Here is a 22,260-nt window from a genome sequence, read left to right on the forward strand (position 1 = left end):
ATAAGGTATGACCTAAAGCACCAAGATATGACACCAAACAGAACAAAATCTTGACCCTCTGACACACTCTGAAAGGGATTAGCACACCCATGTAATATATACTCACATGATCGACCCACGTACTGGACTTCCTCAGGGTCAGCCCTGCAAAGACAAGAGGAAGCCTGACGCTACCTCCCTGGACGCCCTGGCACTCCGAGCGCTCTGCTCCCCTCGTGGGAAAACGCTGGTGAGGATACCTGGCAAAAAAAGAGGAAAGAGAGCCACGGGGACCTGGATGTCAAAAGAAGACCTGACTTTACCCGCAGGAAAAAAACAAAAGAAACCTTGCCAAAAAAAAATTCTAACCGAAAACCAGAAAGCTCAAAAAGACAGGATATTGTACCATGAGGCAACCAAGACTGCCCAACAGATGAAGCCACGAGGACGAGAGGTCCGCCATGAAGGCGGCATGAGACCCTCGAGCCCGATTACCTACAAAGCCCCTTAGGGAATTACAGCGGCAGTCAGCCGATGGAAAAACCACCATGGCGTGACATGGTGACTCAAAGACCTAAAATGGACACCTTACGAGTACAGAAACCGGTGCTAAAAACACACTAGATGAACAAGAACAAGAGAACCTATCTGCCATGACCGATACTAGAGCAAACCTCATTGGACACTTCAGGAAAAAGGCAAAAATGGAATAACAGAAAAAGCTTGTGTGCCCGGGACCGAGATAAAAAAGAGCCCTGGCTGAAGGCTGTTATGAGCACAAATAATACACATCCTCTCCTCCAAGATATTCCAGGGAAGACAACGGTACAAGCCTGCACTGGAAATAAATGCCTAGTCAATGCCTCTAAATAACAATGACTGTGACATCCACATGGACGGTGAAGGGATGGATGCAAAAATTCAGTCAGGGAACGCAGTAACTAAAAGGCACAGAGGAGCAGAGACCTCCAAGTTCTGGAGCATGTATTTTAATGTACCTCACGCTTTCCAAGATGAGACTCTTCTGATGTTCAGCCCTGCATGTTGCGATGCGGAGACCCAGATGGTACACACTGCGTCTTTTGTGACTTTGCCATACCTCCCATCAGCTGCGGAGAGCCTAAAAGAGAACAGACCTCGTCAACACCCAAATCCAACTGCAAAACTGACCTGAGAAAGCCTGATGAACTCGCCTCCCTTTCCCAACCATCCCCTGGTCCCACAACTTTAGAAACCCCTTCTCTTCTCCTGAACTGTCAGGGAAGGAACCCCACTCCTTCCCGACAGCTCCTGCCCTGTATCAGCACCCCTGAATCCCCCGTGTCAGCAGCTCCTCGGGAGCTGCTCTTCCAAGCTGTGCCCTGCATTCTGCAGGCACCTCCTATCTTCTGCCTTCCCACAGACTCTGGGCTTTGCTACAGGCCCACAAAATAAGCAAAGTCTTGACACTTATAACCTATGAGGGGCCGGCCACAAGCTGCAAAGGTTCTAGGGACAACACGGTAGTCTGCGGGCAACAGAGAAAGGCAATGAGCCGTTCCATACCCTGACAGACATTATGCCTTACGTTCATGCCGCTTTCTTGAGAAATGCTAAAATTTCATATACAGATGCATACAAGATGCTCGCCCTAACCCCTGCTAGATCATATCACCATCAGTCCTATTAAGAGAAATGATATCAGCAACTTACACAGCATACAGCCAAATTGGTGAAAAAAAAAAAAAAAAAAAAAAAAAGGTTTAATCTTCAATAAAGTCAGGAATTCCAAGAAAACACAACGCACTTAGAATAAGAAAAAAAACCCAAAACATACTATTAAATACCCCAAAACATACCGCAGGCCCTGCCCACCACCCTTCCCACAATCCCCTGGGAACAGGGAGGGGCAAACCACCAGAAAGCATAAAGGCGGCCGCAGGAGCAGCAGGGAGTTTTCTCATCTGCCTTAAGTTTACAGCATGCAAAGCACTGGACAGAAAAAGCGACCCTTACTGGAGACGACGACAATCCCCGCTCTTTAACTACAACCGCATCTATTGCGTCAACAACACGACCGGGCAGGGAACGAAACTTAATTTTTCTGGGACGTAGACAGAAAAAGATAGGTGTCATACTAAGCTATGTAGGAAAGTAGCTCATTAAATGCAATAACGTTATTATCAAAAATTACGTGCTTTAGTTTCCTATAAAAAAACGAAAATGCTATGGGGTTACGCTTCATTTCTAGCAAGACCGCACACGCTTCCTAACTTCTACAAGACTACGTTCTGGACAGGACTGAATGAAAAAGGATTCTTGTGGGATCTAGATCTGCTTTCTGAAAAACATCTGCGGTTGCAAAGTAAACTATTTACTGTAAATCACTAACGATTCAGAGGCACCTTAATGGTCTCTCCGACTGACTCCCTTACCAGAACTAGATGAGTCCCAAAGGACAGAAAACACAAAAAAAACATCAAAATACAAGAAACGTATGAGAGGCTGTATGAAGCAGCCTAATTAACACCTAAGTAGCTAGAAGAAAAATAAATTGCAAAACACAACAGAAAACACCACGGGAGACGTGTCCATCAAAACAGATTAAAGCTATCGCCTTCTCTGAAAAACTCAAGAGGAGATCTGCGCCGACAACAGACATCTTTGGGGTGCCAGACACCAAACAGAAACACACTATAAGGCAGAAACCAGACAGACTGCTGTGGAGCACAAAGATGGCTTTGGCAAAGGTTCTGACAGAACGAGAGGCATCGTCACAGGGGGTGAGAGAGGTCCCGAAGGGGCCAGAGAGACCGAGACAGGGACACAATGAGCTCAGAAGGGAACTGAACAAAGTACAGATGCCCTCAGGGGACCGGGGACTGAATGGAGGCGCACCAAACAGGTGAGAGGACAGAAAGACCGGCCAGGGTAAGAGATGCGGACTCAGGAAGGGTTCTGAGGAGAAGAGAGGGGTGCAAAGTGCCCTGCCAGTCTAAAACAGGGCTCTGGGGCATAGGAGACGTCTCACGAGAACTTGGCAAAGGGAGCAGAGGAGTCCCGAGGGGGCCCGAGAGACCAAAGAAGCCTCAGAGATGACAATGAGGAGCTCTGAAGGGGATTTCAACCAAGTACAGATGTTGTCAGGAGGTCGGGGGCTGAATGAAGGCATCCTAAACAGCAAAGAGTAAGAGTGCTCTGAAGTGCACAAAAGAACCAAAAAAAAATCGAAAGGGAGCCAAAGTGCTACAAGCACGTTGTGGACTACAAGAAAGGACTCAGATGACATTGTTATAGAGAGTAGAGGAATGAGGAGGGGGCAGGGTAAGAAAAGAAGGCTTGGAGACACAGCGAGGGCCTTGGAGTCTCAGGAGGGCATCTAGGCAAACTAGAGAAGACTGAGCGAGAGAGGAACCAAATAGAGACACCCTCGATGGCAGAGAGAAAGATAAAGGAGCGCTGCGTAGCAAAGAAAGAGGCTCTGACGGAACAAGAAAGAAAGAAAGCGAGATAATATGCTACAAGGTGCTGTAGAGAACAAAGAAGGGCTCAGGAGGCATCATGACTGTGAGGAAAGGGATGTTGAGGGGGGCTGACGGACAAAAGAAGGCTTGGGACAACAAGGAGGAACTCGGGTGATCATCTGAACGGAGTACAGATGGTCTCCGGTGGCCAGGCACTGAACACAGGGATCCTAGATAGCGTAGAGGAACAAATGAGTGCTCTACAGCTCAAATTGCTACGAGATGGATGTGGAGCACAAGGAAGGTCTCGGGAGGCATCGTGACTGGGAGAAAAAATGTCCTGAGTGAGCCAGAGAGAGAGAAAAAGGACTGGGGACACAACGATTAAATCCAGAGGGGATCTGAACTGAGTAAACGCGTCCTCAGAGGGCCAGGGAACAAAGAGAGGCACAGCTAGAGGGAAGAGAGGACAGAATGCCTGGGCTGCATCACAGATACGGACTCAGGAAGTCTTCTGAGGGAACAAGAGGGGTGTGCGAGGTCAGCTGCAAAGCTAAAAGCGTGCTAAGGGCAACCTTGAAGGCATCCATAGGCATCGTGACACCATCAGAGGGGCCCTGAACGGGCCAGAGAGACCAAAGGTGGCTCAGGGACACAAGGAGTAAGTCCAGAGGGGATCTGACGAGACTGTAGATGTCCTCAGGGGACCAGGGACTGAACAGAGGTGTCCTAGCTAGCACAGAGGACAACGTGAGTGTTCTGGAGGTGAAAGATGACATCGGGAATGGTTCTCGGGAGCAAGAAGGGCGCAAATTGCGCTACAGAGCCACAGAGGGCTGCGGGGCACGAGTACGGCCTCAGGAGGCACGGTGACGGCAGAAGAAGGGTGCTGAGAGTGAAAGAGAGAGACAGAAAGCGGCTCTGGCACGCAGTGCAAAACTCAAGAGGGTGTCCCAGCGATGTCCTCCGGGGATGAGCGACCGAACGGAGACATCCCAGATGGCAGTGAATAAGGTCAGGGAGCCGTGGGGCACAACAAAAGCCTGAGGAGGGGTTCTGTCCGAATAAGAGACACACACAAAGAGGGCTGCAGAGCTCGAAGGGTGCCATGGGGCACGAGGACAGTCTCAGGAGGCATCATGACAGGAACGAGGGGGCTCCGGGGGGCGGGGGAAACGTGGACAAAGAGACAAACAAATGATTGCTGACACAATTAGGTACTCCGGAGGGGATCTAAACAGAGTACAGATGTCACAAGGGAGACACTGACCCACTGGAGGCAAGCGAGATGGAGGAGAGGACAAAGAGACTGCTCTGAGGAAGAAGGAAAAGATGTTCTGACAAACTGAGATGGCTACAAATTACGCTTCAGAAATAACAGCGTGCCAAGGAGACTCTCTAAAGCCTCGGGATGAATTGAGAGAAGAGAAAAAAAACAAAAGACAGAAAGAAAATTTAAGAAGCAACAGGGTATGTGACAAACAAGAAGGAATTAAAAAACAGGGATAGACAGCTCCATAAAAGTCAACATAGAAAGAAAATTTAAAAAGCAAAAGGGTACAAAGACAGAGGAGAAAACAACTGAAAAATAGGGACAGAAAACTACATAAAAGTAGACATAGAAAGAAAATGGAAAAATTGAGGCATTAAAGGAGGAAAACATTAAAAAATAGGGGCAACAAACTAAATAAATGGAGACATAGAAAGAAAACTGAAAAATTGAGAGAGCACCCAACAGACAAGAAAGAATTAAAAAATAGGGGCAGGAACTAGATAAAAGCAGATGTAGGAAAAAACTTTAAAAAGCAACAAGATTAAGGAAATAGAGGAAAAAAGTAAAAAACAGGAACAGCAAACTAAATAAACAAAGACATAGAAACAAAATTTTAAAAGTGACAGGGTACAGCACTGACTAGAACGAAACAGAAAAATAAAGACAGTGAAGTGGATAAAAATAGATATAGAAAAAAATTTAAAAGCAACGTGACACAGGACAGACAGGAAATAATAAAAAATAGGGTTAGACATCTTGATAAAACTAGTCATAGAAAGAAGAGAGAGGGACAGGCAGAAGAACAGAGGAAGAAGGACAGGAGGAATATAAAAAAAGCCGAAGGACAGGCAGCCAGAAAATGAAATACAGAAAAAAAGAGCGGGATGGCGAGCAAGACAGGCCAGGGGAGAGATGACGGTGGCAGGTGGGCAAGGAGAACAACAGAGAATTGGAGGCGGGGGAAGGACAGGGGCAGGGAACAGCACAGAGGGACAGGGAGCAGGACAGAGAGAGGGAGCAGGAAAAAAAAATAGGGACAGGGATAAGGACAGAGACGCAGAGAGACAAAAAGAGCGATGGGGACCGGGGCCGAGGGATAAAGAGAGGGACAGGGAGCTCAACGCAAGAACAGAGAGAAGAACAGGAGCACAGGTAAGTAGAAAAAATGACAGAGAGGGAAAGAGAGAGGGTCAGAGAGCCAGGCACAGAGAGGGGGAGCCAGGCAGATGGATGGACAGGCAAAAAGAGAACGATGGAGGAACGAAGGATGGCGCAACAGAGAAACGGAAGCAGGGAAAGGCAGAGACAGGCAGGGATCTGGGAGGAATGGGGGATGCAGAGGAGGGTGGTGAGGGCCCGGGACGCGGAAGAAGGGGGACGCACACCCGAGGGCCTGGGACTCACCGCAGCTCTTGGCGCCGCCTGGGGAAATGTACAATTCGGACGCTTCTCTCTCCCCCTTCCTCTTCTGTAGCTCCGGTTACTCGACTGTCATCCATCTGAGAGAGTACAGCTAGCGTCTTACAGCTCTTTAAATGAGAAGGTTCACAGATACATAGCGTATCGCACACACACGATACATGAGCATACCGTATCTTCGGATACACGTACAGACCCTGCATTATACGTTAGCGATGTAGCCTGCTGAGGACTATTAATTAGGATCGTTCCCGGTTCAAAGAGGCAGGGTTTCTCTCTCCTGCAGATGGAGGCGGCTTCCAGTTAGATCCGCTTCGCTTCATTCTTCAGCTGGTTTGCCTTTTTCCGTTCTTTTCCATGGCGGCTAGTCTAAAAAGACAGCAAGTATTAGACCTTTCCCTTTTCACGCACCCCGCTAAGATAACGAGGCAAGCCAGGGACGACACAAGCAAACCTAAGCCGGATGCAGTCAGCGACAGCCACAGAGGAGGAACGCATAACTCAGTCCTCAGGGCCGCCCCAGGAGACGAAAAGAACGAGCAACCGTTACCGACAGTTATCTTTGTTCACCCCAGGCTGGATCCGGGGCCCCGCCCTTCTCCGGGGCTCCCGGCAGCCCGTGTCCACGGGCACCCGGGGCGGCAAGGGGACTCTCACAACCGAACGGGGTACGGGCCAGGCCCTGGCCCGCTCCCAACAGCTCCCGCGCACCACGGTGCCGAGCCCCGCCGTCCCACTACCCCCAGGCGGGCGGGAGACACCTCCGAGCCCGAGAGCGCCGGAGGATCTCGCTCGCCACACCGGTGATCCCGGCCCTCACCTGCCGCCGACGAAAGGAAGCTCACCCGCCGCGCCGCCATGCTGCTCGCGGGCACCGCGCATGCGCCGGCCACCGAGGGCGCGTGGGAGGGGCCGGAGGCTGCTCCCGGGACGCGCGCATGCGCCAACGCCGAGCTGCAGTACCCGCCCTCCGCCGACGGGAGGCAGCAGTGAGCACTCGGCAGCACTGCGCGTGCGCGTCTCGCAGCGCGCGCCGGCGGTTCCATCCGCCATCGGAGGTGATGCCCCTCTCCTCCGCCCCGCGGCCCCGCCAGCGGTGTCCGTGTACCGGTTCTCCCTCCCACACGCAGCCCCAGGTCCGTCTCCCAGCCCCTTACGGCCCTTCTGCCGCTCAGAACGTGCCCACTATGGACGTCAGACTGTACTCTAACAGTGTAGTCTAACAGGAGCCGGTGGAAGGCCAGGGCTTACATAAAGCTGATTAAGGGGGGATTCAGACTGGAAAGGGGAACGTCTAAACAAGAATTACTCTCCTTGGGCGTAAAGCACATCCTGGAGAAATATGCAAGCTAATTAAGATGTTTTGGGAACCGTCTGAAACTACTAGTAGCAGTGTGAGAAGAAGCACCCTCCCGCAAACTATCCTCATTATAATCCTAAAAGTCACACCCCTCGAGCTGGAGACCCCGGCCCAAGCAGAGAGCCCTCACCTCTGAGCATGCGCAGAATATTAAAGTCGCACTGTAGCTTTAAGTTGAAATAAAAGAAATGTAGACCAATAGAAAACTGCTTTGTGTAATTAGTTATGCATATACATAACTAGACTGTGTAAATACTGTACCTGTATGACCGAACTCTGTGCTAGCTTTGTGGAGCTACCGCCCAGCACCCATCTCTGCGCAGACATGAAATAAAATACCTCTGCCCTGCATGTATATTGGCGAGTCACACACCGGGTAAACGACCTCACACTTGCGGGATAACAAGAGGACAAGAAACAAGGGAAAGCAGGGCAGGCTAAGGGAGAAGAAAATGCTGAAGTGGGCGCTCGTGAGGGAGAGGGCAGGGCTCTCCCTGATCCGCTAAGGCACCCCGAGAAGCTGTAGCTGACCCTCCCAGGGTACTGCCGCATGTCCGGGGTCAGCCCAAGGTTTTGGTACCGCTCATGCTTTCCGGGGCTGACACGGCCATCTCGAGAATCCCTTGCCTCCTAGAAGCACCGCAAAGGCTACAGCCCTTGCCATGGCCTTAAGGACTGCAAACTCGTGTATCGGCATTTGGCAAAAAGGGCTGTTCAGAGACAACAGTCTTACAAAAGAGGACTACAAATCAACTGCCTCCTGGAACTTCGAGAAAGCCAAAGCCCAACTCGCCGCATTCCAGCAGACAGGAAGTCAGACTCGGGGTCAGGTTTTGATTTCCATGTGGTTTAATAAGTTAAGAGGTTCAGCCATTACACAGCAATGGAATTCTTCTTCAATATTTACAAAGGTGCAAGAACTTCATTCATTTAGTCCAAATTAAGTCATTTTATTCTCATCTCTTAAACAGCTACACAGTTCCTATTTTTTTCCCCTCTAAACAATCTGGGGTTCAAATAATCCACCCAGAGAGAAGGCATCAAAGTACAAAAGAGCACGCACAAGGAGGGGCGCTAATTCAAATTCAGCGCGGGTATTTGGTCCAGTACCTGTACGAGCAAGGAAAGGTAGTGTGGAGCAGTCATGCCTGTAGAAGGAGCTGCGGTATCGCGAGTACACAAAGACCTTTTCCAGAAGTCTGACCACCACTGGGATTGTTACTCTACCATGACACTCACCGTGACCTAGAGGGAGGGAAGGGAGAACACCGCAAAAGACCCCAAAACACGCAAACGCCAGCCATGCAACACTCAAGCACCTCACCAGCTACCCAGAAATGAGTTCTCTGTAGGTTGAGCAAACAATGAACCAAAAGAAGCCGTCGCAGGAAGGAAGCAGCATTGCTAAAGACAAAACAGTGGAACGAAAACATTTCTAAGCGTACGCTTTGCCACGCGCCCAGTTCTAGTTTAGAAACAAGCACGTGCCCGTGGCCCTCCTATATCGGTTTGAAGAGGTTTTCATTACGCTTCCTTCTGACTAGCTCTCTACCCGAGTGGTCTCCCCTCGCTCTCCCACACTTCATCCAATCTGCCTAAAAACCCTTCCTCAACTACATAAGCAGCGAGGGTGCTTGCAGGGGCAGAAGTTGGACTTGCTTGCTCAAGTCTGCCCCTGCAGAGGTCCGTGTAAGAAATATTTTGTGGACGCCACAGAAGCTGGTAAGGCCGCTCTCCTGACTCACCGATCGGCCCTGCCGTCCTCAGTCACTCGGCAGCGTGACCAGTACAGGCATTCACAGAGCACGCTCTAATTACAAGTGCACGCAAACACGCGCGCACGCATGCGATCCCTCTGCCCTCGAACACGCAGCCTTTGAGCGCCCTGTCCAAGCACCGGGCCTCAGTCAGACATCCATCACGCTAAAGCCTACGGCACACCCAAAACACTGAGGTTTTGCGGTTCCCTCCATTTCTTCCCATGCCTGTTTTCTCTCCCCTCAAGAGAATACCCCTCGCGGGCTGATGGCGAGGGTTTTTTCGATGGGGAGGCTCTTAAAAAGCCTTACCAAAACATGGGGAGAGGATGTATCCAGACAAAAACATACTTACAAGCATACTTACAGCTAGAGAAATCTGTTTTCTTCAGAGAAAGTAAAAATACACACCATACGTAAATTCTAGTAACTCTGTTCAGCCAAAATAGCAAAAACAAAAAACAGCCAAACCAAAACATGTACTTTGGCTTCATTTAGCAGTCACCGTTTCTACTTGTGTAGCCAGCAGTAAAACACAGCATTTGGAACGCAGGCCCTCATAAGCAGGTTGAACTCCTTCAGAAGCCTCCATGCATTCAAGCTTGCCACTCTGCCTCTCCTCTTCCCCACATATCCGGTCGAGGACCGATTTCACAAGGTGCAAATATTGAGCCTACCCTGAGACAGCAACCTGGCAGCTGCAGATCATTCGAGTCTAAGAAGTTAGACGGCGGCCCGCGCCGTGCACTGGGGTTGCTCCGTGGTCCCAGGCATTATGCAATGGCACAGACCCCACAATGGCGCTGAGGTGAGGGCATGGGTATCCAGAAGAAGTTAAACAGGGAAAAGCAGATTTCAAAGAGCATTTCTTCTGTCTTAAAGCCAGAAGCACAAGCAGGGATTAAATACAAAAGAGATTTCTTTAAGCAGCCGTTCTATGGGGGGGAAACTCCCTGGGACTCTGTCTTTATAGTTTCTGGAAGCCAAAGACCTATGTGACCTTCCCTTTCCTTCCAAGAAGATCAGGATAGAAGAATTGTTTCTCACGCCAATAATCACACTGGCCCCACAAGGTGGATTCGTTACCATTCTTGGCTTCAGGAAGCCGGGAGAGTCACCCGTGCTCGCATAGCCGGGACTAACAAAACCAGCCGCCTACTACCTGGGGGATGAAAACAACTGTGCATGCGAGAAAGGAAGCCACGCACGGATACGAAGAGAAAGGATCAACACATTAATCAGGAGCGTATCAGCCCTAGAAAACTCCTGGTTCACACAGCTGAGCCAATCCCCCTTATCCCTCTGTCCCTCAAACAGCAGTTTACCCAAACACCCTGAGAAACATTCTGCACTTACCAAGAACATGTAGAAGAAGATAAAAGGTTACAATATCAGTCCTACGCTGTACGACTTTGGGAAGCAACGAAATGGCAGAAAGTACATCTCCGCTAGGAAACACGAGCATGTGCGGGAGTTAACATTTGGGGATGCGCTCTGTCAGCACTTGACAATATCCCTTTCCTTTGCAAGCTATCTAAGCAGATACAAACTTTCACAGCAATTTACTGCCCATGATAAAGAGCACTGCCAAAAATTCAAGGGAAGATACACGCCAACCGTCGCGTGTCCCATGCGCCGTTCGTTCCACAGACCGCAGCCCAGGAGACTGCCAGATGAGCCTCTGCCAGGTCAAAGCTCAAAATCAAGAACAGTACCTCCGCTGCGATTCATCAGCAGGCATAGCTTGGAGCCAACAAACCGGGAAGAAATTCAGGAAGGCCCACGGACGTGCGGCAGGAATTGCCCCTTTAACAGGGCCAGAAAGGGATCTTTGCTTCCCAAGGCTGGTGAGGAACACAAGTTTCGGTTTTACTCCTAGCTTTCCTATCGCCTCCTTCCTCCGAGACAGAGCAAAATATTCCGGTCGAAATCTAGGTACATGTTCGTTGAGCACAAACCTCGCTCGCCTTTTCTGCCTCCAGTCTACAGCGACAAGGACAACGCTCGCTAGCCCTCGCGGCCCTCCTTGCGTACACGAGCCCCAGATTCACGCTTTGGAAGCACCAGTGGGAGCCTCGGGCATTCGCCTCCAGCTGCTCTGCACCAAGACAGCTCAAGCTGCTCTTGTGGTTTAAAGAAAAGAATACAGGACTATTAAATGAGACTCGTGGAAGGTCCTGCGATAAACCCGCAACTGAAGAGCTCCTGGCTCTTCTGAAAGTTCCCTTCCGTTCAAACCAGCATTTCTAATGCAAGGTTTCACAGCCATCCCACTAGAGAAGCGGTGCTGTCTGGGCTCAGCCAGCACTCTTCATTCAAGGCAACCTTGACATGGTATTAAAAAAGAATAAACAAAAACCAAAAACGGAGTGTCAAGTACCACCAGCAACAGTGGCAGAGTCATAGCGGGGACGGTGCAAGAGAGAATGCCAAACTGGAACCAAACCCCAAGGCTCTGGGAACAAGGGCACGCCTGCGAAGGACAGCGCCGCGTGCGACGCCGCACCGACCCAGCAAAGGAAGGTTACGTCAAACCGGCGGCCAGATCGCTAGAGGCAAGCTGCAGATTGCCAACTTCCACCAGCTCTGCAGCAGGAACTGGTCACTCGCATCGAGGAAAATGATTTTCAGCGAGAAACAGTGAGCGCTCCGACATCCATAGCGCATGGAGCTGCGAACGAAGCCACACTATCGTGTGGACGAGGAAAGAAACAAAGGATAAAAGACATGAAAGAGCTCGGGAATGACAGAAAGACTCCCAGACCAAAACAAACAGATGGAGAAGAGGTTCCTGGTCAGCCAGCTGGACCAGTCTGATTTCTCACACATGCCCAACCTCATGGGGAATAGGCAGGAAAAACAGGAAAGAGAGTCCCTCCTGCTGGCACGCACCAGCGCTTTCAATCCAAGTCCCGGGCGACTCTGGCCCTCCCTGCCTCCAGACACTTTCAACAGATGCTCTGAAACTCCCACCTGCAAATCCTTTCGCAGCAGCGTACCAAACACATTCTGGTCTTTGGAAATGGCACGCGACGGCCGTATCGGTAAGCCAGGATTTGTCCTTCCGAAGAACGTGACGCTGTTTTACACGCACCGTCAAGAGAACAACTGCTTTTTCAGTCGGTCGCATCCTGCGTAAGGCGGGGCGACAGCCCCCACCCCGGGAGGTACCGTAACAGGAGAGCAGAGCTAGCGAATCCAGTCAGGCCTAGGCAATCGCTCTTCAGTGAGGTTTTTCCTCCACTTTGCCCCCTCTCCTTAACTCTACAACCCACAGGAGAGCAGCAGCTTCCGTTCAAACCAGGCACGCCGGCAGGGCACAGGCTTTTCTCCAAAGAGCATCGTTACGCTATCCGAATGGGGACTCTGGGGATATTCGCAATGTGCGTGTGTCAGGAGACCAGAAAACTGTTTGTCTAGACCGGAAGTCTCCTCCCGTGCAAGGAGTCGATTTTCCCCTGCGTGCCTCTCCCTCCACAAATACCCACCGTTTGAACATGGCGGATCGGGTTTGCTAGAAGAAATGAAATACCGGATGCAACCAAGAAAGGCTCCTTCTACTACAGGAAACCATTTCATCAGCGAAAACACGTAAACTCTTGCCTCTTTCCACCACGTGGCTTCAGGCTCCACGTCAGACTGCCCTTTTGCTAGCATCACCACATTCCTCACCGTCCATCCCCAGCGTGGTGCCGGTCCCCGGCGTGAGAACCGCGAGAGTGCGAGAGGCCAGGCGCTCCGCAGGTGTGGAAGACAGCCCGATGCCCCGCTGGCAACACCCCCAACTGCCCCCGAGGGAAAGGATTCTGTGCATACAATGGCTGGCGCGCGCGTGCAGCACAGCCCCTTCCCCATTCAAGAACACAGATGCGGAAAGAAGGCTGCGTCACAGGGTGGCAGCACCGACAGCACCGACCAGACGTTCTTGCAAGGATGCGGGCTTCTACAAAAACTCTCCCAGTGGTTAAAACTTCCTTCTTCTTAGAGAATCCTTCCTTCATCAGCATAGCACAGAAAGCAGGCATCCCTCAGCACTGTCCAAACCAGAGACCGTTCCAATGGCAGAGCCAGGTGGAGAACTGCAGCTTGTTCTCCCGACAGCTCACAGCCCAGGAATGCATCGCCCCGCACCACACCTCAGTCAGGTTACGGCCTCTGCACCAAGCAGAAGCAACGAGAGCGTTTAGACGGCCAGCGACCATGTCATTCTCTCTCGCTAGAAGAGCTGAGCGAGGCTACATCCCACACTTCTCGGCAACGTAGCTAACCCGGTAGTTTCTCGACCTTTAACTCTTGAGGGTTGCGACCTGAGAGGGCCCCCCCGCCTTTCCAGGATGCACCCGGCGATGCCAGACAGCTATGCAGGCAGAGTCGCTTCTGCAGCTCCTGGGACCCCCGCAGGGATTAGCATGCCACCTGGATTTTCTGGGAGAGCACGGTGGGATATGACAGTCGGAGACGGCTAAGCCAAGGCAGACGAGCAGCCTAAGCCCCGAGTTTGCCACCTCTGCTCCCCAACTGGCATAAAGCACTGGGGTGTCTTCCCTCAGCCAACGTTGGAAGGAACTGGACTGCAGGTCACAGATACCGCGGAGTGGGAAGACAAGAGACTAGAAAAGGATCTCTGCACAATCTTTCCGACGGGCTTCTCCCTCCTTCAGTTCTCACCTGCTGTTGTGCTGTCGCTAGCTTTGGGTTTGGATTTAGACTTGAAGGAGAAGCGCTTGATGAGGCGGCGGGAGAAGCTGCCAGCTTTCTTCCTGGTGGCGGAGTTGGCGGCAACGTTGGATAAGTCATCGTGTGACTGGCTCAGGCCCGCTTCCTTCTGCTTGCTCCTCCTCCGGAAGATGAGCTTGGTACCACTCCGAAGAAAGCTAACTGCAAAGACAGAAAGGAAGGAGACGGAAACCACGATAGTATCCTGCCCTGGCAAGCCTCGGGGGCAACAACGCACTCGGCCGCTCTTGGATGAGCGGCAAAGACCTCTTCCACCCCAAGTGGCGGAAGCACTCGTCAGGTCAGCGAATCCCAGCTCCCAGCCACAAGGCAGTCTGCGTTCAGGACAGACTGCAATACCGACAAGCTGCTTCACTAAGCACGCCGTTACATGTCCCCTCTGTGTAAACTTCCTTTTACGCAACAATGTCCTCCCTTCAGTAGAAGTGTGCAGAATTGTAATAGAAAGCTAAGGCTCATATGAATGGAAAACAAGTGAGAATGTCTGCCTGTGGAGACACAGGGAGGAACACACAACAGGGAAAAGGCCTCTCAGACTAGCCCGTCTCAAGGGCACCTGGATTAGCCAGTCATCGAGCCCCTGGAACAACTGCCCAGGGTTCCACAAGATGCCCAAATCTGGAGACAAATGGCGGCAATGGCTCCAGATGACTCATGCGGGCGGGACAGGATGGAGATGCCAATCGCCATCGGCCCCAAATGGGTGCAAAAAGGCATATTCAAAACCTGCACACCATACAATGCTACAACAGTATTTCCTACAGAGGGGGCTTGCTTTCTGTTTTCTTCCTTCTCTTCCCCGCCCGACAGGTCTCTCAAGAATCTGGGCCACGCACCTTTCTACCTGCTGACGTGCAAACAAGGGGCCACCGCAGTTCAAACTGTACCTGGTTGTACCAGGGTACAACCCCCTGAAACTTGTCCCACTCTTGTACTCTCAGCAATCGAGATCTTGGCTTGTGCTTGTTTATGTAAGTTTGTAGCTAACTGAGACCATCATGGCTACAAGCAGACAAATCCAAGGTGTGCGACCTGCCTAACTGACACAAGCCCAGAAAGCCCAGAACAGCAGCTCGGTCAGGTCAGGCCCGCTCCATCGTTTAAAAGCAGAGAGTTTGCGTGGACACGCTACTTTGATGCTAACAGAGAAAGAGGGAGGGCATCAAGGCCCGTACAATCCACATTGTTGGGCGGCCTCCATTTCCGCGCCAGAGGCAGCTGAATTCAGAGGAGGAATCATTATTTATGGATGCGTGTCTAATCTGTGGACCCAGAGGCCAGGGAGTGAAAAGTGTTCTCAGGACCATGTGAGCTGCACAGGGTTCCCATCTAAGAGAGCACAGAAACCGAAAAGGCCACAGGAATTGGACACCTGCAAATAGAGGAGTTTGGAACCGCTCCAACAGGAAGCGTGGGAGAGAGGCAGGCTCTTCCAGGCTCCAGAAGAAGCCGCTCTTCGCCACGCCGAAAGCTGGCTGCAGCCCCCACGCTCGGGTGGGGAACTCAGATGTCACTTTGTCCTCAAGTACAACAGGCTAACATTAGCTACCGTCTAACGGTTCATCCTTACCTTTGTGATCTTTCAAGCTCCTGGTCTCAAGGGCTCCCGTGGAGCCAGTTTCAGACTCAACATCTTCCACCGATGGTCTCTCAGAGATGTCCGATCGCGTCGTCTCATCCAGCTCCTGACTGGCTCTTTGTCCCGACGGCGATGATTCCAGCAGCTGTGACGATTCGGTAGAATCGTGCATCCGGTCAGCTGCACCCTCTGCCACAGAATCCCCGTACGCCGTGGCCTCCAGGGATGCAGCATAACCCAGAGAAAGTGCCATTTCATCTTGAGCGATAGGTACCTGGAGGGGAGTCAGAAGGTCAGGCAGACAGGAAGACAGGGTCTAAAGGATCGCATTTATCTCCCTTCCTCCATCCACACCTACATATGGATGCTCCAGTTCCGATCCTCAGTGCTAGACAGCACCAATGTGCAATCGTCACTCTTTTGCTGAAACATACTGGAACACGGCCAATTCTAAAGCATTCCACAGCACTTCCCTCCCTCCTGTAGGCAAGTCTGAGGAGAACTCCTTAGATTCTCCACGAGGTTCCCAACCAGCTACGGCAGCAGCCTCCTCTTCTGCGGCTGCCCTTTGCGAACTCCCACCGGCAGCTACCCTGCAGGCCGGCGAGGTACCTTCGACACTCACTGGGAAGCAGTGACAAGCTGCAAGGAAGCAGTGAAAGGGCTCTGCCGAGCAAGTCGTCTGTGCTGGAACCTTCCCACACCGGTCCCTACGGGACAGGGTGGTTTCACGCACACATCCCTAGAAACAACGTCCCAGATTGGAAATGGAGCCCCCTAACTACCAGAGACCTTGGAAACTCCCGAGATGATCAGCGTGCTACGTTTTGTTGGGGTCTTCTTGGCGGGCTTGTTATTCGTCTCGGTTAGCTGCCTGATTGCCGTCTCGGCCACCGGATCCAAGCCATTGGGCATATGGCTATCCCCTGAGCACAAGAAAGATACCGATGCTTGAAATAGCGACCTTCGGCATGGGCAAGAGGTCGCTTGCTGCCTGCAATGCTTGCAATAGGCAACTACATGTGCACGAAGGTAGAGAGCAGAATTTATTACGGACTTGCCCGAATAAACCAAAGGAAGGAAGCTCTATATAGCTCTCAGCTCTTTTAGGCACCTGAAAAGTTTGCTTTCCCACCAAGCATTATCATTAAAATACCCTTCCCACTCGACAAAGACTTCCAAAGACTCCCCAGAGTTTGGGTAGCCTTGGCTGCAAACAGTCAAAATGGCCGCAGCGCCCTGTCCCGGAGACAGAGCCCGGAGTACAGGGTGATCAAAGCTCTTGGGGTCTGGATAGCCTGGAATGTCCTTGTCAAGCAAGGAAACACCCAGCATCACAGACGGGATAGCCAAAGTGGAATTTCTTTTACCTGCCCCCACCCACCACCACCCCTCCGCCGCCACCTTCACTTGGGCACTTGGGCATTCTCTTCTGCAGCAAACGCAGACGAGTTCAGTGACCCACATTCAGACTGTCGCTCTCCAAGAAGGGCTAAGGAACGCAGTCGCTCCAGTAAGAGCCTCTGATTTCCAAGCACTTACGGCTACCGCTGGGCAAGGGGCCGCGAGGGCAGCCACCCTCCAAAAGCACTGTTGTCTTCTTTTCAGTCACTTCCACCTTGGAAGGCGACCTTGATGGTGAATCTTCACAGTGAGAGAGAGGCAGAGACACAGAGACACCAGTAAGTGAAGATGAAGCTTAGGCAACTTCACTACTGCATCGTGGCCCGCTACACACGCCCCCAAAAAGCCTCGAGTGTTCACAGAGAGCCTGCAGAGGCTGGCTCCGTGAGGGTTTCTGGCAACAAAGTAGTAAAAAGCCTACTGGAAAAAGACGCGTGAAGCAGCCCCGTCGTGAGACCCCGTTCATGCTGTTTCCCAGCCCCACCTCATGGAATATCCAGCACTACATTGATCAGGATGCCAAATTGCAATCGGCAACAACCACTACTAAGGTCAACGTGCTTTTGGCTCTGCATTCAGTACGTACAGCGTTAACTTCTTTAGCAGTGAAGAAAATAGAGGAAGAGTGGCAAAACGCTTAGCCCGACATCACGCAGAGGTTATGCGGCAGCATACACATTAAGAGTTGGGACCTCCCGCCACCAAAGAGCATCACAGAGGCTGGTCCCTCTCTCACCTCCCCCCAAACCCAGGGCTGCATCAATTCCCTCCCCCAAGGCTACATGAGTCTCCAGCCAGCTGCAAGATGCTAAGGGAATGGCGACGATGCCCGAGTTCCAACCCGGAAGTGCCATGCAAGGTGTGAGTCTGCAACAACCGCAACATAAAATGGCTAAACGGTTTTGCTACTGCCTGTGTGAGCGGCCTCGGGAATATCGTGGCCGAGTCTGCACCCCCATAGCGGCCATCGTACAAGACGCCGTGGGCAGCCCCCCCTGTCGTGGGGCAGCCTCACCCAGTTTACAGTCTGCCTTGGGCCGGGACTGAATCGTGGTGACAGTAGTCACAATGGTGCCGTCAGGCATGATGGTCCGGTCCATCTCCACCTTCTTAGTGGGGGTGATGCTGGTTCGCAGAGATGTGGCGTGCTGAGCATTCAAAGATGCAGGAGACTCCTGAAATAGCAGCTACAAAGAGTAAAGCACAGCTCAGAGAGGCTCTCTTCCTCCCAGATGGAAAGGCAGGCATAGGGGTGACAAAAGCTATTGCTCTGGACACCGAAGAGCCATCCCCACTACAATGTCGGTTGAATGGAGGGAGGCTTAGGGACTGAGTGCCAGGCGACACCCTTCCTCAGCCTAAGGGTCTGCTAGTCCCCTGTGACAAGCCCATGCTAATCACACTCGTCTCCAGCTAGAGGCTCACATCGTGAACGCTTCCGGAGCGCACCCTCGTGCTGAGTGTATGGAGTTGTGAGCTCACCTCCAATATAATGGTAGCTTCAGCCGCCAGTGACCGCCCAGCTCCTGGGGCCAGCGAGCAGACCTGTCTCCCAGATGGTTGTTTGCCCAAAGAATCAAGCAAAAGTGTGGCATGTGCCAGCAGCACATCTGCGAGAAGGAACAGGAAAACAAAACACACTGCATGACCTCAGCACCTCAGATGTCTCCCGGGCAACCCCTGCTTTTGGGAAGCAGCCCTGGGGGCCAACGAAGCAGATCCCCATGACTCCAGTAGCCCCCAGGTTTGAGGGGAGGAGGGGGCTGGCAGCGTTCCTCCGCTCCTCTTTACCAATCCAGAAATCGACTCCCTTAGAGGTGGCCATTGTGCGGCCTCCATCAAAAATAGGTGCTGCGGTTAGTCCCTGACCGAATACAAATGAACAGAGTTAAAAGCCTTCTGCAACGTTCTTCCAATACACGGGGGCAAATCCCCACGTCCCCCTCCCCGCTTCAGAGCGGAGACGGGCGGGCCACGGGAACCTCCTGGGTACCAAAAAGGTCAGAGTAAGAGCATTTCACTAAGAACAGACTCCAGAGTCTGTTCGTGCAGTCAGAGGCTCACGTAAAATTGGATCTGAAAAATCCTTTGCAAAGTTCATCACATGTCGTACAGACACAGAACTACCACAGGCTCAAAGCACAGGAAGTCCCTTAGGCATTTTTGTCTCCTCGTCTTACGATCCATCTTACGGCTGCCCGTACTCACTTCCCCCTCCGTCACCGTTCCCCAGCACCTGTAGCTTCAGCTCTTTACTTCTAGGTCCCAACTCCCTGTTGAAACAGAAAAAGACGGGCTAGTATCAGGCAATCTTTGCAGAATGGCCACGGAGCAAACAACCCCATTCCATATCTTCCCTCCCTCAAATCTCACACGCCTCATCACCTTTTCCAAAGCTCCAGTACACGTGCACCGCTTTGGAGGACACAACAAGAGGCAGCACACTACACCGAAGAGAACTCCGGTTCATGTCCCCTGCAGGGCTGTGTAGGCTGCCAGGGGAAGTTGAGAGGGCAATCTCTCTGGAAGGCCGAGATTTATGCTCCAGGCCTTCTGCACCTGCCACTCCCACACGCTGCCCACGATCGACACTTCTGCCCATCCAGTTACAACACCGAGCGTCCGGGGGAGCGGGAAATAAGTATGCAAGCTGGGGCCAATTGCCAGAATCGGTAGCCCGGCAGGCGGGCAGCACAAACACACGCTGCCCTGCAGCGCGGACTTCACCTCTGCACCGTATGCATCAGTTACTGCAGTGCGGTAATGACACCCAGAGACCATGCCGGTCTGCCTCCACTGTGCCAGCCGGAAGGAGGGCAGACACTTACAGAAAGAGCTCCTCGTTCCACTCCATCTCTGCTGCAGCACCGGCACTGCCAGCTGTCACCGGCCTCGTCCGCTTCTGCTGCGAGGGGCTGTCTAGCTCTGCCACGCAGCGTATCTCCCCAACTCCTGCAACAGAGGGACAGAGCGCACGCACGCGCTCATCAACACAAGACAGCGGCTTGGCGGATGCACGCCACTCTTTTCCATTCAGACCCACCCAAAACATCCACTTGCTCCAATCTCACCACCTGCGCGCTTGCCCCTGCAGATCAGCAATGTTTTCACGCTTACCTCCCTTCCCCTGGCAGCCCAAGTTCAGCACTCGAAGATTCCGGACCAACAGCTTAGAAGCCAGAGGGGCTGCTGCTACTCCGGATGGGGACTCTTGAGTCAACTTATTGCTGGGTACCTGAGGAATGACGAGAGTGAGATCGATGCCTTTATCATTCACTTGCCAGCAGACAGCAGCAAGACGCGCGACGTTCATCCTTGCATCTGCTAAGTAGCTCCTCACACCAAGATAGAGGAATACCCACAAGAGCCATCGAGAGATGCTGCAGGTTCCCCAAGCTAACGACCTCCGGTGGGACCTCGTGTTATTTCAGATGGGAAATTTAAGGCAGACGTGAAAAGAGACAGACAAGAACAAGCTTGCTGGCGGCCAGACAGACAACTGAAGACAACAAACCATGAACCGTTTCATGTCTGTAAAGGCTGCCCTGGTGGAGCCTTGGTGTTCAGAGCAACGGAGAGACTGCCAAAACAGAGATGCGTCTCAGGCAGTCTGGCTCCACCTCAACACAACTGGCACTCAACGCTCAAGGAAACAAGGTACAAACAGACCTGCCCTTCAGAGCAGTATCTAATTATCCCTACTCCCCGCGCCACAGTACCCCAACTCCTATGACAGCGCAGGCCGGGATGCAGCTGTCGCCCAGAAGAGAGTCTCAACCCTTGGATTCCTGCCTGAGCCTCAGCCCTCAGAAGCGCCCCTGGGCACATTGTTTAAGGCACAAGAACGACATGAGGAGAGAGACTTACCGCACCGGCTCCGGCGGTGCAGGCCTTCAGATTCACCATCATGGCTGGCTGCGTGCTGACAATGGTATCCTCAATCAGATCCTTTATGGTGGACAGATCCGCTCTCCCTTCATTCTTCTCTCCGCAAATCAAGAGGAAATGCAGGAAAGTCATAATGAGGCTGACACATTTTCTCCTTATACAGCTCCAACTGCCTCTCCAGCCTCTAAGACGCTACACCGTCTTTCTCCCGGTAATAACCTCCCAGGTACTCTTCCCGTATCCTGTTCACACTCTCCCCAGTGCTTAAAGCTTCCGTCTAACAGCTGCAGGCAAATGTAAGTTGTCTAAATGAGACAAACTCAGCCTCTGCATCTGTAGTCTACCCATTGCAAATTTTGACAATACAGCTTTTACAGTTTGCCACATCCTCACCACCTCGTGAGGTGGTACTACCGCACTTTTGGGAGAACAGCCAAATTCCTACATCTACTCAGGATAAAGCAACAAGGGTGTCAATAAAACAAACAAATCAACCAACCTATTTGGATCACAGAAGCGCAAGCACGCCCGTGTTCAGCTCGTTAAACCTCTAATAGCCACAGGTTCCACACACTAACCTCTCAAAAAAACCCCAAACAAACAAACAACACCACGACCCCCCCACCCCCACCCCCACCCCCCAAAAAAAAACCACGAACCAACCCAGCTCATTTTGCAGCTCTACATCTGACAACAGCAGGACCTACATAGACAGAAAGCCTTTTTCGCTATGCAGACTCCCATTCAGCTGTTAGACCAAACTCGGACAACAGACATCGGTACGGCTTCGGCCCTCTTGAGGAGGCGCTGTTTTGACAGAGGTGAGCTAGTATCGGTTCCAGGGCTAAAGAATCCCCTCCCTCGCCCTAAAGGGCCACGACAGCGAGTTGCCAACCTCTCCCCTCCGCAGCAGCCTTCCTCTTGGCTCGGTGCTGTTTCTGCCCCTCCCGCCCTTCCGCCGCTCGAGTCCGGCTTCCCACCATTTGCCGCTCACCTGGCGAAGTTGAAGTCTCGGAAGAACAGAAAGGTTCAAATCTGGTCTGTCCTTGAACACCCACGACACCAGGAGACCTTCATTCTGTATCTCCTCCAAGTGGATCTCCACCTGGACCAGAACAAATACCCATAGTCAGGAACAGTCTCTGTTTCCATTAGGTGCTTTTCGCCCTGCTTCAAATTCAGCAGCTGAAAGGCCCTCACACCAGCACAACAATAAGAGACAGAACGTAAGAACAAAAGCGGTCCCGGGCCTACAGGAAGAAGCAGCTGCAGAAGCCTCATCGTCCATAGCGAGATCTGGCTTCCTCGCTGCCTTCGGATGCCTAGGCGCCATCAGAGGGAAAAACGATGGGTTATTTCTTTGGCTGAAGAAAAAGCCTGCAGGACAATCCGAAAGAGCGAGCTGGGCACTGACACGGAAT

At 52.1% G+C, this 22,260-nt stretch overlaps 1 protein-coding gene across 11 annotated transcripts in view; it reads right to left on the reverse strand.

Annotated features, from left to right (window-relative positions):
* The window catches only part of C2CD2L (C2CD2 like), a 33,896-nt gene that overhangs the window by 1,348 nt on the left and 10,288 nt on the right, over positions 1–22,260 (reverse strand). For 3 of the 11 annotated variants that reach the window (XR_012778384.1, XR_012778388.1, XR_012778385.1), the window contains exons 4-17: positions 21,834–21,944; positions 20,819–20,932; positions 20,069–20,186; positions 19,780–19,903; positions 19,160–19,224; positions 18,434–18,561; positions 17,967–18,138; positions 17,090–17,191; positions 16,340–16,473; positions 15,539–15,821; positions 13,900–14,109; positions 6,100–6,483; positions 978–1,099; positions 107–239 (exon numbers count right to left, since the gene is read on the reverse strand). Coding sequence is in view for 5 of the 11 variants with exons in the window: in XM_075521086.1 (XP_075377201.1) it covers positions 13,589–13,656; positions 13,900–14,109; positions 15,539–15,821; positions 16,340–16,473; positions 17,090–17,191; positions 17,967–18,138; positions 18,434–18,561; positions 19,160–19,224; positions 19,780–19,903; positions 20,069–20,186; positions 20,819–20,932; positions 21,834–21,944 (1,629 nt within the window). In the remaining 6 variants the exon portion in view is untranslated. Of the gene's footprint in view, positions 1–106; positions 240–977; positions 1,100–1,720; positions 2,063–6,099; positions 6,484–8,288; positions 13,657–13,899; positions 14,110–15,538; positions 15,822–16,172; positions 16,258–16,339; positions 16,474–17,089; positions 17,192–17,966; positions 18,139–18,433; positions 18,562–19,159; positions 19,225–19,779; positions 19,904–20,068; positions 20,187–20,818; positions 20,933–21,833; positions 21,945–22,260 lie in introns of those variants that run through there. The other 8 variants (XM_075521086.1, XM_075521088.1, XM_075521089.1 and 5 more) reach the window with 6 other exon arrangements.

This window comes from Mycteria americana, chromosome 19 (assembly GCF_035582795.1).
Source record: "Mycteria americana isolate JAX WOST 10 ecotype Jacksonville Zoo and Gardens chromosome 19, USCA_MyAme_1.0, whole genome shotgun sequence".
Lineage (NCBI taxonomy): Eukaryota > Metazoa > Chordata > Aves > Ciconiiformes > Ciconiidae > Mycteria > Mycteria americana.